The sequence below is a fragment of the Brachionichthys hirsutus genome, chromosome 7 (genome assembly GCF_040956055.1).
Source record: "Brachionichthys hirsutus isolate HB-005 chromosome 7, CSIRO-AGI_Bhir_v1, whole genome shotgun sequence".
Lineage (NCBI taxonomy): Eukaryota > Metazoa > Chordata > Actinopteri > Lophiiformes > Brachionichthyidae > Brachionichthys > Brachionichthys hirsutus.
This window is the reverse complement of record NC_090903.1, coordinates 12,884,853-12,900,458: the sequence shown is the minus strand read 5'-3', so window position 1 is coordinate 12,900,458 and position 15,606 is coordinate 12,884,853. Positions and strand designations below refer to the sequence as shown.

General features: G+C 44.9%; 1 protein-coding gene across 1 annotated transcript in view; it reads right to left on the bottom strand.

Moving 5' to 3' along the window:
- Positions 1–611: 611 nt before the first annotated feature.
- The window catches only part of LOC137896117 (contactin-associated protein-like 5), a 34,609-nt gene continuing 19,614 nt past the window's right edge, over positions 612–15,606 (bottom strand). Inside the window, exons 5-24 of the mRNA XM_068741645.1 lie at positions 14,891–15,094; positions 12,868–13,043; positions 12,651–12,779; positions 11,669–11,927; positions 11,432–11,581; positions 11,180–11,351; positions 9,512–9,618; positions 8,817–8,936; positions 8,482–8,682; positions 8,146–8,308; positions 7,901–8,028; positions 7,569–7,739; positions 7,138–7,356; positions 5,750–5,989; positions 5,301–5,525; positions 4,093–4,226; positions 3,776–3,863; positions 2,837–3,052; positions 2,068–2,139; positions 612–790 (exon numbers count right to left, since the gene is read on the bottom strand). Coding sequence (XP_068597746.1) covers positions 612–790; positions 2,068–2,139; positions 2,837–3,052; positions 3,776–3,863; positions 4,093–4,226; positions 5,301–5,525; positions 5,750–5,989; positions 7,138–7,356; positions 7,569–7,739; positions 7,901–8,028; positions 8,146–8,308; positions 8,482–8,682; positions 8,817–8,936; positions 9,512–9,618; positions 11,180–11,351; positions 11,432–11,581; positions 11,669–11,927; positions 12,651–12,779; positions 12,868–13,043; positions 14,891–15,094 — 3,353 coding nt within the window. The remainder of the gene's footprint in view (positions 791–2,067; positions 2,140–2,836; positions 3,053–3,775; positions 3,864–4,092; positions 4,227–5,300; positions 5,526–5,749; positions 5,990–7,137; positions 7,357–7,568; positions 7,740–7,900; positions 8,029–8,145; positions 8,309–8,481; positions 8,683–8,816; positions 8,937–9,511; positions 9,619–11,179; positions 11,352–11,431; positions 11,582–11,668; positions 11,928–12,650; positions 12,780–12,867; positions 13,044–14,890; positions 15,095–15,606) is intronic.

Sequence of the window (15,606 nt, the reverse complement as noted above, 5' to 3'; positions counted from 1 at the left end):
ATAAGCTTATTAATGTCCTTCAGAAGTGTGAAGAAGAATCCGTCCTAATGGAAGCTGCGACTACCGTGGGTCGGTTCTGGTTGAATCGACCGGACGCTTCTCTGAAAGGAGACAGCCGTTCAAAAATAGATACGAACATCCGAGCTGTGAATCGGCTCAGGATGGAACGTTATGAGAGAGTGTCACGGTGAATAAAATGCACAGTCCCTCTGAGAAAATGAGAAATGATCAGTGCGACTGGATGCCTTTGGATCTGTGTGAACAAACAAAAAGCATGAAAACAATGCAATCGAATCAAGAAGCATTCAAATCAAACAGCACTTCATTTCAATAGCACGGAAAAAAAGGACTCTCATATAAAGTTGTAATTCCAAGATTCATATAATCAAATATTTACAATTGTCCCGTCGGGATCGACAACTTATAAATTCAACACTTATTTTTTGTGCATCTTTATGCAGTTTTTTATTACAAAATTGCAACCACAGAAGAAGAAACGGAGCTGGAAGGGGAGTGGATTCCCGTGTTGTCTGGAGAGTCGATGGCCGATGTCTCTGTTTATCTCCTCAGCCTCATCGCCGGGCAGGTCAACAGTTTGTCAGACCTCTACCCTAAATAAAATACTCCTTCTGGGTCTCACTGGGGCCGTTCTGCGATCGACTGAATGCCAGCTCCGGACGGGCTTCGGTTTTGACTTCACGGCTCTGACATGTCCTTTTTCTCCTGTAGAGAACTCGGGCCATTATGGCCAATGCAGACATGCTGACGAAGATCACGACCACAATCATACCTGCAGAAGACAGATGGTCAAAGTTACCTCATTCAGACACATGAACCTCAAAATCTAGACTTGCATTAAAGAAACTCTGTCGTGTTCAATTCAGGACATTAAAGTAGTTTTTTTCTTTTTAAACACTCTTTGAATTTATAGTCGTATTTCGCTATATTTATCCTTTCCTAATTAAATGTTTCAACAACATATTTATATGAGCCAATGCTGCAAATTGATTGGAGAGAGACCTCAAAGCATCTTTTGACATTTATCCTTAATTGTGCGGCTTTGCGTCATTATTTTTCGGCGATAAAAGAGCCTGATGGAAAATAAAGTGGAACAACTGCTGTTAATTACACCAGCCAGGCGAGATGCAGAATAAAAGCCGCGCCGTACAATGAAAGGATGCCAGAGTTGTAATATATGCCTGCTGTTTTAAAAGGTTTGACCATAAAGCAACGATTCCGAGCAAGCAACGGAGAAATGGGCTTTTCATTAGACAGGTGGAAAGCGCAGTGAGATCTCTGTTGAATTAGCTAATTGCTATTAAACCGCCTTCATCCTGCAGCAGCAGAGACCACGCATCTAGTCCTGTTGCCTCAGCATCCTTCTACCAATATAGTCCCTGTCTCTCCTCTGGACATGTCCAAACCATCGAAGTCTGTCCTCTCTGACCTCATCTCCAAAACGTCTAACCTTCACTGTCCCTCATATTGTCTCATATCTAATCCTATCCAACCTGGTCACTCCCAAAGGAGAACCTAGGAATCAAACCTCACTCAAACCTCAAATGAGGCAGATTAGAAATGAAAAGTCAATCTGGAGAAGAAGTTTTACATTTGGAACTAAAATGTCTGCTTAAAGCAGCTGGTCCGCCGCCGCGTGCTAACAGGCAGCGAGAAAACCTTAGATTGCTTTTGCTCCATCATTAGCGGTGCACTCAGCTCATTTCCCCTGGCAATGGAGTTTATTAGAAGGTTTCTGCATCAATATTAGCAATAAAAAAAAAGAAAAACGTCATTTCCATGTGGAATACAAAGTCATTTGTATTCTAATTGGCTGTGATTTCATTTTGCACACAGACACAGTCAAACTGTTGGAGGGACAATGCAGGGCTTCCATTTAAACGACTACACGCTATGCAGATTTGATGAAATTGATGTCGCCCAACTATCAATGAACATTCCAAAACAAAACACAGAAAAGTTCTGTAAGGATCTTGCAGTTGCACCGGTTTGAAACATTATTTTACCAATACGGATCAATGACAATCGTCACAGTGAAGAATATCATACCTCCAATAAGCGCCGAGTCACTCCTGATGGCGTTGACCTCGGGCTGACCTTCTCCCGCCAATCCAGACTGGCCTGGCGTGAGGAAATGAGAAATGTAATAAAGGTAGAAACAGAGAAAGAAAGGAGAGATGAGGGAGAGAAATGATTTTAAACATGAGAACTAGAAATGGGCAGAGGAGCTGCAGAAAGACGCCCAATGAATGCATGTCGAGGCAAACACAAAGTATATGCAGACCTCGCATCGGTGCAGATTGAATTTATTGAGTACCACGACACATCTCCACAGAATCCACGATGAGTGACCACAGAGTAACACAGTATATCATCAGAACCCGAAAGGGGAATAGAAAAGAGACAGAAACCTGCATCTAATCGCTAAAATCTGCTTTTTTTCCCCCTCTCTTTGTGTGTCCTTTATGCTTACTCTTCTTGACCAGGACAACTTTTAGATCGATCATATTATTGCCTTCAAAGTTTTCTGCTCATCAATCACTCATTCATTGATTTTCATGCGATCACTTTTGATAGATTTTAGTGTCTGCAGTGGAAAAGTCAGCTCAGATATTTGTTCACGACACTTTGCTATGGCGGGAAAAAAACAACTTACTTGAGCTGAGTTTAGTAGAGAAAATTAAACCTTTGACGCACTAATGAATGAAAGTTTTGTCTCAGTAAAGAAGAAAAATTAATTATACTACAATTTACAAAATGAAAGATGAGGATAATCTTTGAAAGATATTTTGGACTTATGTATAAGGTTTCCTCTGACCTGATAGGTGGTGCGTGGCGTCTGCTGCGTCTGGATTGGCTGAAGTTGAGCCGCATGTGGACTGGAGCAGTGGACCGGTGATGGTGACGTAGCTGGCATCTGGGTGGAGCAGAGCAGCTTTCAGAGGGCTGACGGAGTTAAAGAGGACAGCAGACAGACAGCCCGTGAAACCCAAGGAAGCGAGGTGAGACAGTGCCGGGTCCAGATTGCCAGAGTCTGGAGAGGAAGAGACGGTAATTGGGTGGTAAAAATATTTTGATCAAGGCATTGCTTCTTCATAGTAGGATTGCAGAGGCAGCTTTACAGCTGGAGTCTGGGAAAACTCACAGCTTCCCATCTTATTAAAATCTTAATTCTTAGTCTTGTCTTTGAAGGCGTTGTTCAAAGGTACACAACTAGATGCTGTCATTGTGTCGGAGTATATCAAGCAGTGCGAGGGGCTCTGTCTGGAAAAGCATCAGTTTCAAGGTAATAAAATGTAATCAGCAGGCTTTATTCAGGCTTGAACTCTCTATATTTTCATGCATTTGATTAACATAGAAGACCATGTACAAGTACACAAGTTCTAAAATGCTGTTAGAATTTCCCCCCGGAAACATTTCGAGGGCTCAAAGAGAGCGCATCCCTCTGCTAAGTGAATTTAGGGATCCTACTCTGGTGATGGTCCTGATGACGATGCTTATCATTTAACCAATCACTAACCTCCAGTTCCATCACTTTGATGCTGATTTCAATATCCCAACAAAGTCGCCATGAATTTAGCTCCACCCTAAACTGGTTTCAGATTAGGTGACCACCCATAATGCACGTTGCTAATATCTCATCACCTGAATAACGGCCCATCTGCCTCCCCCTTTAGCGACACACCCTTTAGACAAGGGCAGCAGTTGAAGTGGGTGTCTAAGGTCCCGTTTGTGGTTTTGCCGTCATGTCACTCACCGTACACTCTGCCGAGAACCAATGACTTGACGCCGTTGAATTCTACATCGGACGTGATGTTGAAGTCCTCTTTGGAGTTGTGGTCAATCTGATAGAAGATTAAAAGTTCCTTTAGGGGGTCATGATTGTTTAAAGCCAAAGGTACAGTTGTACATCATCGGCATAGAGCCTCATACATTCTCAATAAGAATTATGTCTGCTTCAGGGTCTAGTTTCATGAAAGCTGGCAAAGAGCCTTATTTTCACCCTGATGACTGACACAGAGAAAGCTAACAAAGCCCACCCGATGGAGCATTTAAAACCGCCTTATGTCTTACCTGGACAGAAACGGCGTCTGCACGTCTGGCGACGGTTACGGCATGCAGCCGTCCGTTGGCGAGGTTCCTCACTTTGCTCCTCAGGATGTCGGCGTCTCTGCTGCTGTCCAGTCTGTACCACACCTCCAGCTCATCTGTCACAGCATTTAAGAAGAGAATAAACTGTTCCAGATGCTGCTAATATTAGCATGAAGAAGATAACTGATATGATTTTTACGTCACTCAAAGTTGTGACCTATTCAAGTGAACACTGTGTTAAATGAGACAATGAAAAACGGCATAGCAATTGACTGCAATTTCACACAAGCATACTTTAAACAGGATATTAATTATGCATGGCTGTGATAATAGTGAGACCGGTGTGACACGAGAGGGATAATTCGATTTTCTTTGCACGTCTCCAAGTTCTAGCACGAAGGGAGAACACAAAGTTTTAAAGCCAATGCATTAGCCGCACTTTTCAGCCGTGCTAATTATGTTTCACGCTCTTCTTTTTGTAACCCGCTCATTAGGAGAACGGAGACAGCCTGGCAGTGCGTTCACACTAAAATGACCACAATTAACAATTAAGTCACACGAGTGCGTGAGGTTTTCAGCGAGCTTGTCGGCTGCAAAAAGACATTGTTGTTTCTGTCAAAAGTAATCTTTGGTGTTTATATACTTCACACATTCATATAATATGGATGGGCAAAATGATAATTACAGCAACTATGAGAAAAATGAAGGTGTTATGCTTCTAAATTATACGCAACAAAACATGTTACTCATTCCTGGAAGTCTAAAATGCTGTTTAATCTTCCGTGCAAAATCAATTACCAGACATTTTATCCAGAGAGCGTTTTTCGTCCGATTTCATTACGTGATTATTTATAATGAATGATTTTTTCATACGATTCGGCGGAGCTAAACCGAGCAAGACAAGAACAAGTTAATTATGCTAATCAAAATGATCTAAAGAGCCACAAATAAAACTGTGGTAATTAAAACCCTAATTATGACATTGTCACGCATCATCAATAATGAGTCCTTGTTGGAATATTTTAGAGCCACCCGGGGGCTGGGGGGGGGAATCCAATATAATGATTTCATTTGCTTTTTATGTGCAGCTATTTTTTTTTTTACAGGGCAAAAATAGAAACAAAGCAATGGCACCAAAGATCGAGAAGGTCAACTAAATGGAACCCAAGCAGGAGGATCAGAGAGCTCACGGTTCTTGTTGAGGAGCAGGGCCAGGTACTCTGTGTGATCGGAGCGGATGTAGAGGAGCAGAGCGGGACTCTGGCTGGTCCCGAAGCTCACAGAGATGTTTTCTGCGCTCAGCGTCACATCGGAGTAGACGGAGGAGGTGCGGTCGCTCCCGTTCAGCTCCTTCACCACCGGCTCGGTGAAGGTGTAGCTGATGGATGCTCCCGACTTGAAGATGGCCGACACCTCTAGAATAAAGGAGATACAGAGTTTTCTCAAGAGTTTAAAACAAGGTACCAGCATAAATATTCTTAAATCAATTAAGATTAAGATTACATTTTTTTTTTATTTAAGAGACAATAACACCGCTTTAAAGGAACATTTCTAACCACTGCCATCAAAGTTTTCAGGGTCTTCTTTTTGATCATTAATCATGAACTCATTCTGCGTCTCCATGACGACGCCCTGGTACCTCTGCTGCAGAAGGCTCCGGTGTAAGCCGACGAGCCACAGTTGCAGGAGAAGCTGTTGGCGTTCTCCACACAGCGACCCTGGTTCCGGCAGAGGGAGCCGTAGCTGCTGCAGTATCCCGGACATCCGGCCCGGACCCCGGGCGTGATCTTCGCCCTCTCCTCCAGGTCCAGGGCGACTCCGTTGAGCTGCAGGGAGCGAATGCAACCCCGGAAGCCCTTCTGCCTGGACGCCGTGCCTCCTGAAGACACACAGACGTGCGTGCTGCTCAAATTTCTTTCATTTCTTTTTCGTGCTTCTGTTTCCGTCTCTGCTTAAGCGACACATAGAAGCGATGTTTTGGAATTACCGGGTTAATCACCAGTCCAGAAAAATGCATCACGGGAAAAGCTTATTGCGTCCAAAAAACGGAGCGTCTATCATTGAGAACACACTTTTATGCTTGTTTGTCCATTCAGGCAGCAATTATTTTTCAAGAGTGGAAACCATATCATATCCATGATGAAATTACAGCATGGCACTGATTTATTATTACATTAACTGGACATAGTTGGCTCCTTCTAGAGAATTTGTCACCATCATGCTGATTTTTGATAACGAGGTGATGAAACTCAGTGAAACACGAACTGGCCAGTGGAACATTCAAGGAGTTTACTTTTTATTGGCCGCCTGTTTACCGGCTGAGTACACGCTGAGTGCTGATATCGGGAAGGCTGTCAAGCCGTCAATCAGACTGACAGCCTGCTCGTCAGGCCTGACTGGCTGACACGAGTCTGTGAAATATTTTCCAGTTTCTAGGGGGAGAATTTAGACTTCTTGCTTAACAACCTCCAACTTATAATTGTCCCAGTGCCAAACTGGCAACCTGAAGACTGTTAGGAGATAAACAGCTTCCCAGGACCGTAGAGAGGACGAGGGCCGCATCAGGGCTGGGAGTTTCATCATGACCTGCCAGGAAAGGACAACCATATCCATTCCAAGGCCAAGGTTACTGCAAAAAAAAAAAATTGGCTTCTACAGATGCAACTTTTCACACCATCATCCTGCAGATATTTCTATCAATCTGAGGATTTTCTCTCAGTCTATCAAGTCTGGATTGATATCAAGTTCTCTTCTATAAAGGACAAAAACCTTACAGAACACTGTTCAGGCTCAGGAGCATGGATTTTCTTCTTTTTTTACAGGCGACTGATCTCGCTTCAAGCTGTCATTTTCAACATGGATCAATGACCTGCAGTAAGAAAGCTTTTCTTCTTGCAGAAGGAGAAAAAGATGTAGAAGCCCCAACCTCCTGGTATGAAAATGTAACACAAGTCATTTCCAGATGAACTAAACTGAACTGAAGTAATTCAGAAGCGCTAACTGCAGTTCCAAACCAGACTCTCTCACCTATGAATAACTGGCTATTGAGCTGCAGGTGGATGTGGCCATCAGCCGGAGCCTCCTGCATTGCGGCTGGAAGCTCGTCGAGGCGAAGCGACGCCTCTTTAACGTTGCGCTCAGCTCGAACGCGATGCCACCTGTTGTCATTCATCGGGACGGCGGCCTTCACGCAAACCTCCAACGGACCGTTACCCACGTCAAAGGAGAAGAGGACCTCAGTGGGGGCTGAATAAAAGCATCAGGGTTAGAAATTCAAACTGAAATGTGAAAAATGGCTTCAAAAGTGCTGGAAAGAAAAACAGTTTGAGGGTTTGGGGGTCTCAAACTGAGTTTGATTTAGTTGAAACTTTTATTCCGGATGAGCCTTCATGCTCAAACTGTGCTCACATCTCAGAGAAGTCCGGATTAGACATCTGACCCGAAAAGCTTTTACTCACAGCTGAGCTCGAGCCGAATGAAGTCTTTGATGCCCAGGTTTTCCAGGAATACCCCGGAGGATGATGTGGTTTTAAAGAGGAAGGAGATGTCGGCGCTCAGTTCTCCGTGGAATGTGGGAAAGTGGAGGTAAGAAGTCTCTTTGTCAAAAAACGCTGCGTTCCAGATATTCTCTGTTAAAAAAAAAGAAAAAGAAATCAGTGAATTATTGGCTTAAAATTATTATAGAATTTGAAAGGGATGGATCTGAAATGAAGCACTTCAGTCGTCCCCACTCAGATGTTGTGAAAGCTTCGTCTGCATATTGTACACACCAGGTGCCATCTGGACTTACTGTCTCCATGGCAACGGAGATGCCCCACCCTGTAGGCACTCTCAGAACCAGGCCTCTGGATGCCACCAAGCACCAGAGATCTGACAGGGAGGGTCTCCTTATGGGTCAGCAGGCCAGAGTCATTAGCCCTGGAAGGTTTGGGGAAAAACATCCCAGAAGATACAGAGAGGTAAAAGTTGAATTTAACTAGTGTGGAGACAGATTGGATTTTTTTTTTAAATCACTTGTAAAGTAAGACATGGTACCATTCGCTTTGGTCAGCATCACAGTTGCAGTGGCGTTTGGGGTCCACACAGTTCCGCTGTAGGCTGCAGGCACACTGACGGCTGCCAGGTGGAGCCCCGGCCCAGGAGTTTTGCACCCGTCCTGCACCAGGACCACCGACCCACCAGCTGAGTGGGAGGCCGCCTGCTGCACAAAAACACACTCATCCAGAACTTGTTTTAGAAGGTCCAGATATGATGTCTAATATGCGCAACTGATTCTTAGTTAACCTCAGAGTACACTGAATCCTTCATGCCCAACAATTCAACTCGAGTCTCGAGACGGCAGCTTTGAATCAGAACATCAATGAGCTTCACCTGCTGTGTTCAGAAGGTGGGACTTCCAGCAGTGGTAGATCAGCTCCTGCTCACAGTGATCTGATTGGTTAATAATGGCCTCCAGCTGCTCCTCCACAGACGCGTACTCAAAGTGAGCTGTGTGTTGATTCTTGCCCGGCGACGGCCGGACTGTTGTCAGCTCCGTGTTGTTGTGCTGGATCACCGTCCATGTTTTATCCTCTGGGAGGGCCGATAAACACCACAGAGACATTTTAGACTGTTATGTGAAGCTTAAATCGGGATGACGGGTGGACAGGTGGACAGGTGGACAGGTGGAGGCCTGCGTGGCGTGTTTTAAAGGCTGGATGAGCTACCTGTCATGTTGCAGTAGATCAGCTGCCGTCTGATTGGTCCGCTGCCATCCACATCAACGTAGTAATACCCGGACGTGTTGCCTTTGTGTTTGTAGGCCTCACAGGACTGCTCATATATAGCTGAGGAGGGAGGGACAGAGACTGCATCATCATCATCATCATCATCATCAAAACTGCAACAGTTGAAATTTTTATTTTCCTTTTTTTTTTGCACACTTTAACAAACTCGTCTTGTGGTTGTTCCACATTGGAGCATTTGTTATAAACTTCTAAAGTTTGATATAAATGTGAATCCAACTGCCAAAATGATGTTTCCATGGACAAGGAATCTAAAAATATAGATCAAATAAATGTAGGACAATCATTTTTGGGGTAAATCTCAACATAGTGGGACTGAGCTGCTTGGTGGAGGTCTGTGCTCCTCGTGCTTTTCTGGTTCGTGTTTTTGCCTTTCTACTTTCTTTACCTCCCTGCCTCGTTTCTACTCATCATCTAAATGTTCTCTTTTCCCTGCGTTCACGGGTTTCCTTTGAACTACACAGCGTCGATTATGAGAGCGGCGTCAGACATCAGATTAACCTTTCGCGGAGCCCGCTGCAGCGGAAACACATGCACATGGGCGTAAACGTGCGCACGCAGTCCTCCCTGTGTGCTCGGCCTTTTAAAAGCTAGAAACAACGCCTCTGCGTCCTTACAGCTGTGGCAGGTGGCTCCGCTGTAGCCGGTGCTGGAGCAGTTACAGTGGAAGGTGCTCCATGATTGGCTGCAGCCGCCTCCGTGTTCACAGGGGGTCACGGAACACCTGCATGATGAAGACGCCTGAAGAGTGAATACGCCCCTTTACCTTTCACATGTTGTACAGGTATTCACAGTACAGGAGGTACTTGTACTCTATGTGGGTATCTCACTTTTCTGATACAAAATATAAATTCTGAATAAAAATACAAAAATACATTTAGAGGAAAAAAATAAACCCCAGAAATATTTACAGCTCTAATTACTATTGGGGATTAGGTTAAAGTTTTTTATTTATTGATTTCATTTTAAATTGTAAGGCAGTGAAATCCTGGCTTCAAAACTGTTTTAGCTCTTATTGAAGTATTAATAAAACAATGTTATGATTTTTTCTCCTAACACAGTAAATTTTCTAACTTAAAAATAAATTGATTTTAACTGAAGATACATATTTCATTTGGAGTGTACTAAAACGTTCCTGTTGATAACTAAAATGCACCGATTTCTCTGATTGGAAAATGATTCTGAAATTATGAATTCTTCCTCAATTTCCTGTGAGACTTATCACGGCATGTGGCTTCCAGAATATGCACGATGAAAAAGGATTTTTGAGAGAGGGAGGATGGGAGAAATCCAAGAAGGGGGATTAAGGTTGAGAGAAGGATTGAAGACCGGAGCAAAAAAGGGGATGACGGTTGGGATGATTGGGGTTACTGGGCAAATATATTTGGAAGGGGAAACGAAACGAAGAGAGTATGCATTTTAAATGATTAAGCCAGTCAAAAAAATATATAAAATAGACTTACTCAGCTGCCACATCTACTGATGTCACTTTTTAACATGAATTTCTTTCCTTTCATGTTACTTGATGATTTTATTATAAACTCGATCATGCAGAAAAGATGCAAGTTGTGCAAAACACATATTTTACGCAGTAATTTCAAAGAGCGTACGACCAGTCAGGCGGCTAATTTCAAGAAAGCTCCCTCTGGGTGGGAGCAGAAGGGTTGGCAAATTGTTTTTTTTTATTGTTAAAACAGGAGAATGCCTCTGGATTATATACCAGTGGGCTGCGATGCTTTGGTAAACGTGAGCAATATGCTGTTATTCACACACGAAACCGGTGCAGCGGAGCTCGACTTGGCATTTCACGCCACACAGAGCGAGAGAAGAGACACGTCAGATGTCATAGTTTCACTACTAATTCATTAATGATACCGAACTGTCTACCTTATTAATTATAATCAACACTCCCAATAGATCGCTCAGTATGCAAAATGTGCGTTTTACTCCCAGGCACATGCAGGCTTTGCATACACCAACCAGCCATATGCTGCGTTTAAATTCACGTGTTAATTGCAAGCAGATGCACAGAAACATTTAGCAAATGGAATTGCAAAGCACGGCAGCTTCATTCGTTGAGGTATTTCAGAATGATATACGCCTACAGGGATATATTTCAGGGCAACGCTGGAGTCCAGATCAGGAATGACAATAGACACGAGGAATATGACGCTGGCCACCCAGGAAATGCTGACATTGTACCTTCTCTCTTTCTAAAAATATATTCCGCATCAATAGAATAAAAAGACCTGTATTACATAGCAAAGGATTTCCTTAAATCTGACCTGTCGATGATGCCACACATGTCGATCTGCAGGTGACTGTAGTTTCCCATCAGCCTCTGCTTCACCTCGATCAAGTCCACCGGTTGGCCGTTGACGGTCAGGAGACGCACGCATCCCTGGAAAGCCTCGAAGGGGTTCAGGCACTGCTGGGCGTTCCCTTCAGCAGGACAACCTGCCCAGCGGAGGAAACACCAGTCAACGCTTCAAACGACACAGGAAATCACTTTTCTCTGCATCTGTTCACTCCCTCACCGCCAAAATATAGTCGACTTCCTTTAGTAAAAGACAATGAGGGTAGGGCATGAGCAGAGGACGCTTCGTCTCCGTCCACGGCGACGGTCAAACGCCCTCGACGAGAGGTCAGCTTCACGGAGTGCCACTGACCGTCATTCAGAGCCGAGCCTAAGGAGACACACGTGCAGGTACTCGATTCTTGTTTGGTGTGTCCATAAATAGAGACAACAAGAGCGGTTTAGGGTTTGGACTGACCGGTACTGATCTCCAGTGGCGCCCTGTCAAGCTTGTGGATCTGCAGGTGAACCCTGGCTTTGCTCAGGTACAGCCAGACCCCGCCCGGACCATTAAAGGTCAGCAGCAGCCCCGCCTTGTTCCACGTCCGAAACTGAAGCCCCACCGATGCGCCCGCCGGTGACGATTGTGTCGCCACGGGCAACAACATGAAGCTCTGGGGGCTTGTGAAGGTCACGGCAACAAAAGTGGGTTCAGCACAAGAAAAGGTCACATTACCCTGAGGTGGGGGGGGGGGGCACAAAGACAGAAGAATTAATTCAGCAAAGGAGGGATGGATGTGAATTCATTACAACGCGCCCTGATGCTCAGAGACTTCATCAGCAAGTCTTAGAGAGTCCGAGTTTATTACCATAACGATAATGACCAGGAATGAGAACGAGGGCAACAACCCCCCCCCCCCCCCCCCACACACACACACACACACAACAGCTTCGTAAAGCCAGAAAGGACGACGAGAGGCTGAGAGAGACGACGAGAGAATGAGAAACTGAATAAGAGACGGGGGGGGGTCCAGGGCGCCGCCATGAAATGCTGCGTCCTCGCTGCCCTATTGGGTGTCAGAGGACGACACATCACTGAAAACTGATCGAGCCTAAAAGCTCTTTGTGGGTTGGATAAAGCAATGTACAGTAAGAAGAGAATGCCGTAGAGAGCCAGTGGTGAACACACACACACACACACACACACACACACACACACACACATGCATGTGTCTCGGTTACAATGAGTGGGAGGAGATTCCTTACGTCATAAAGTTTTAATACGCTTTAACAGGAACCTTCAAAATAAGGACATGTACTCGAGTAATAGACTGGAGATACTTGAGTAATACGCCTTCATGTACTTTAGACTACTGCTACATATTTGTTTGTATTGACTGGTTGTGTTTCAGATTCATTTATAATTAAGACACCCTAAAACGATTCTCTTCGTTATTTACCTTCACGGTGACGCGCCCATCTCTGCGTTTGGCGAGGCGTATCAGATTCACTCCGTTGTGCACAAGGTTTTCCACACAGCCCACAAAATTCCCGCGCGATCCGACCGACGCCTCAGAGCCGACGCTCACCTGCCCATGAGACAGGAGCAAAGCACACAGAAAAGAGAAATCAATATCGACTTTCTGTCTGTGTTCGTCCCACGCGACACAAACACACCTGGTCGGGGTCCCAGGGGATGAACCTTGTCGGGATTTGCACCAACAGTGTGTTTTTGTCCACAGTGAGGTTGAGGTCGGCGCCGTGCCGCTCCACGGCGACGCGGTGCCAGTGTTGGTCGTCTAAAAGGCTGCCCATCGATACCAGGTGCTGACTGTCGGGAGAAGAACTCCTGCCTGGAGGACGAGGAGGAGGAAGAAGAGGAACGAGTTGAAGATGGTCGATTCTTTAAATCTGATACTGATATCAGATGCTTCTTTCATCTATCTGTCAGCTGGAGTCTTTTTATTTTAGTCTTGTTCCTCGTTTGTTTCATGACGGCTTCAGAAGGAGAATCCCACTTTGATCGTTCAGTTTTCTGTGCAGAATAGAGAATAGTAGAAAATAGTTCTCCCCGTGCAGCATCTGATCCCCGGTGAGTCGGTGACACGCAAATAAAGACGGAGCAAAAGGCATTCTCACTGAAGGGTTCTTTGAGAAGAGATAACAAACGGGCCCAGGCCAATGTTCACTAATCAATCACGATTGATCTGTCGGACAGACCCATCACGAGGCTGACAGGAGGACTATAAATCAAATCGCTGCTGATCAAATACGAGTCCTGTATAGTCATTATTATTGATCACTGCAGTGGTAAATGCATTTTAGAAAGAGAACCAAGTTTCAAGAAATTGATCGTGAAATATTTTCCAGTCAGGAAATGTTGAGACCCAACACTGAAATCATCCATCATCCATCCATCCGTGGAATTTTAGATTTGTAATAGATAGATGGATAGATAGATAAATAAATAAATAGAGAGAAGCTGCTGCAGGTTAATTCCTGCAAATTTAAAAGTCAAAGGTTTCATAGTGCACAGTCATCCTAAATTTTCCGAATGTCCTCGGGGTTCAGGCGGCCTTTTCCAAAGGATTGTTAAAGAGAACTGTCCGACGTTCCTGTTGTTACGATCTGAGAAGCTGCCAAAAGTCCTTCAAAGCTTCTATTTTTTTTTATTTCTAAAAGGCAGCTTTCTGCATTATTCCATTCCAGGCAGCTCCCCAAGGCAATCCCACCCAATCATTTTCTGTCTGCTTCTGCATTACGGCTCCTCGCTACGACTCCAAATCTAATTCTGCTAGAACCAAAAATTGACGGGTCGTACCAGATGACAGGCTGCAGTGATTGTTTCTGCGTTTTCATTTTATTCCGCTTGACTTAAATGACTGAGAAAGACACGCGATCAGTCAAAACAAGCGTCATGTCGGACGCTGAACCTGCTTACAACAAGAGCTCCTGTAGGAAAGCTCATAAATCCTGTGTGTCTGAAGACATTTAATGAATCCTGGGGAAATAAACAACAACAATTTTCCACTTTAAGATGCGCAGAAGATCAAAGTAAAACTTTCTGCTGATGCCCTCCGTGCTCCTAGAGTGAGTCCGACACCTTCATCCACCCCTTTCCGTTTGTGTGGCTGTAGATCAATAAACTCTGCAGCAATTTACAGAAAGAATTGTGCAAAGAAGAACTCGAACGTGACCCAATAGACTAAATGCCCATCCGCGTGCGTCTCATGGGCCGTGCGGCTAATCACCTTGTTGTCGCGAGTCGAATCTGACCTCAGCTGTGGGCTCAGATCAAACACAACCAGCTCTCTCTCCGCTAAGCTGTGTTTATTTACAACCCGCCGTGAGAATGGCCACAACTGGGACACCTTCCGGCAGAGCGAGCGGGATGAAGCGCCAAGTCAATAGAGCTGTACTGAACACACGGGCCACCGTTCATCGAGACAGCAGGGCCAATATGCAGAGCGAGTTGTAGCCGCTGTCCAGCCAGCATCAGATTATCAAGACCACATCTATCAGTTTATCACACGATGGAGGCTCTGCAGTTGTAATATGACCCCAAATCAATTCAGATTTCAACAGTTCCACTTGAAACTCTGTGAGTTTTATATGTTTTGTGTTTTAAAATTTCACCTCCGGTGCAGCAGGACTCGTAAATGGCGGCATTGCGCGAGCAAATGTTTTAAAGGTGTCGTACCTTTTCGGAGGCGCAGGAGAAGCGTTCCTTTTTCTAACTCCAGGGCGAGGCTACGCTCGCTCGCTCCCGCTGCATGAAGCAGAGTCCCAGAGTTCCTCACTGATTTAAAGTTCAGAGAGAACATCTCCCGGGACATCGGCGCGGGCCCCGGAGCCAGCCGGAAGAGGAGGCTGCTGCCGCCGTCGAAGCTGGCGACATCAGAATCTGAAAATTAAGCAAGACAAATTACACTAAAATAGATTTTACATGGTGTTGGGTCTAAAATGAATAAACCCAGAGAGGCCTTGCACCGAAGAGACGAAACGAGGCAAAACTGTAGATTATTAGATTTATTAAGACAGCTGTCAGCTGGGAGGGATGGAGAGACGCAAGTAGTTAGCTTCGTTCGGCTTCACCAAGACACCCCCCCCTTTCTTGGTCGACTCACAGTTTTTATAAGCGTGAGTAAGGTCAAGAAGAACAGAGTGGCTCTGTCCTAACTCCTACTGATTGGTGTGTTATTGATAAGCACCAGGCGAAGAATGATTTGACAAACATAGGCTACTGAAGATCAGGAATACACAATGGAGTGCTTTGTCTCCACTCAGGCTGCAGACAAGATGTGTACGTGCGCAAATCACCCAGACATGAAGACTCCAACCTTGGGCAGATAGCTCTTCGAAACAATACGAAGCGTTCCCTTCTTCAGTCTAGTCAGCATATAACAGATCTCCGAT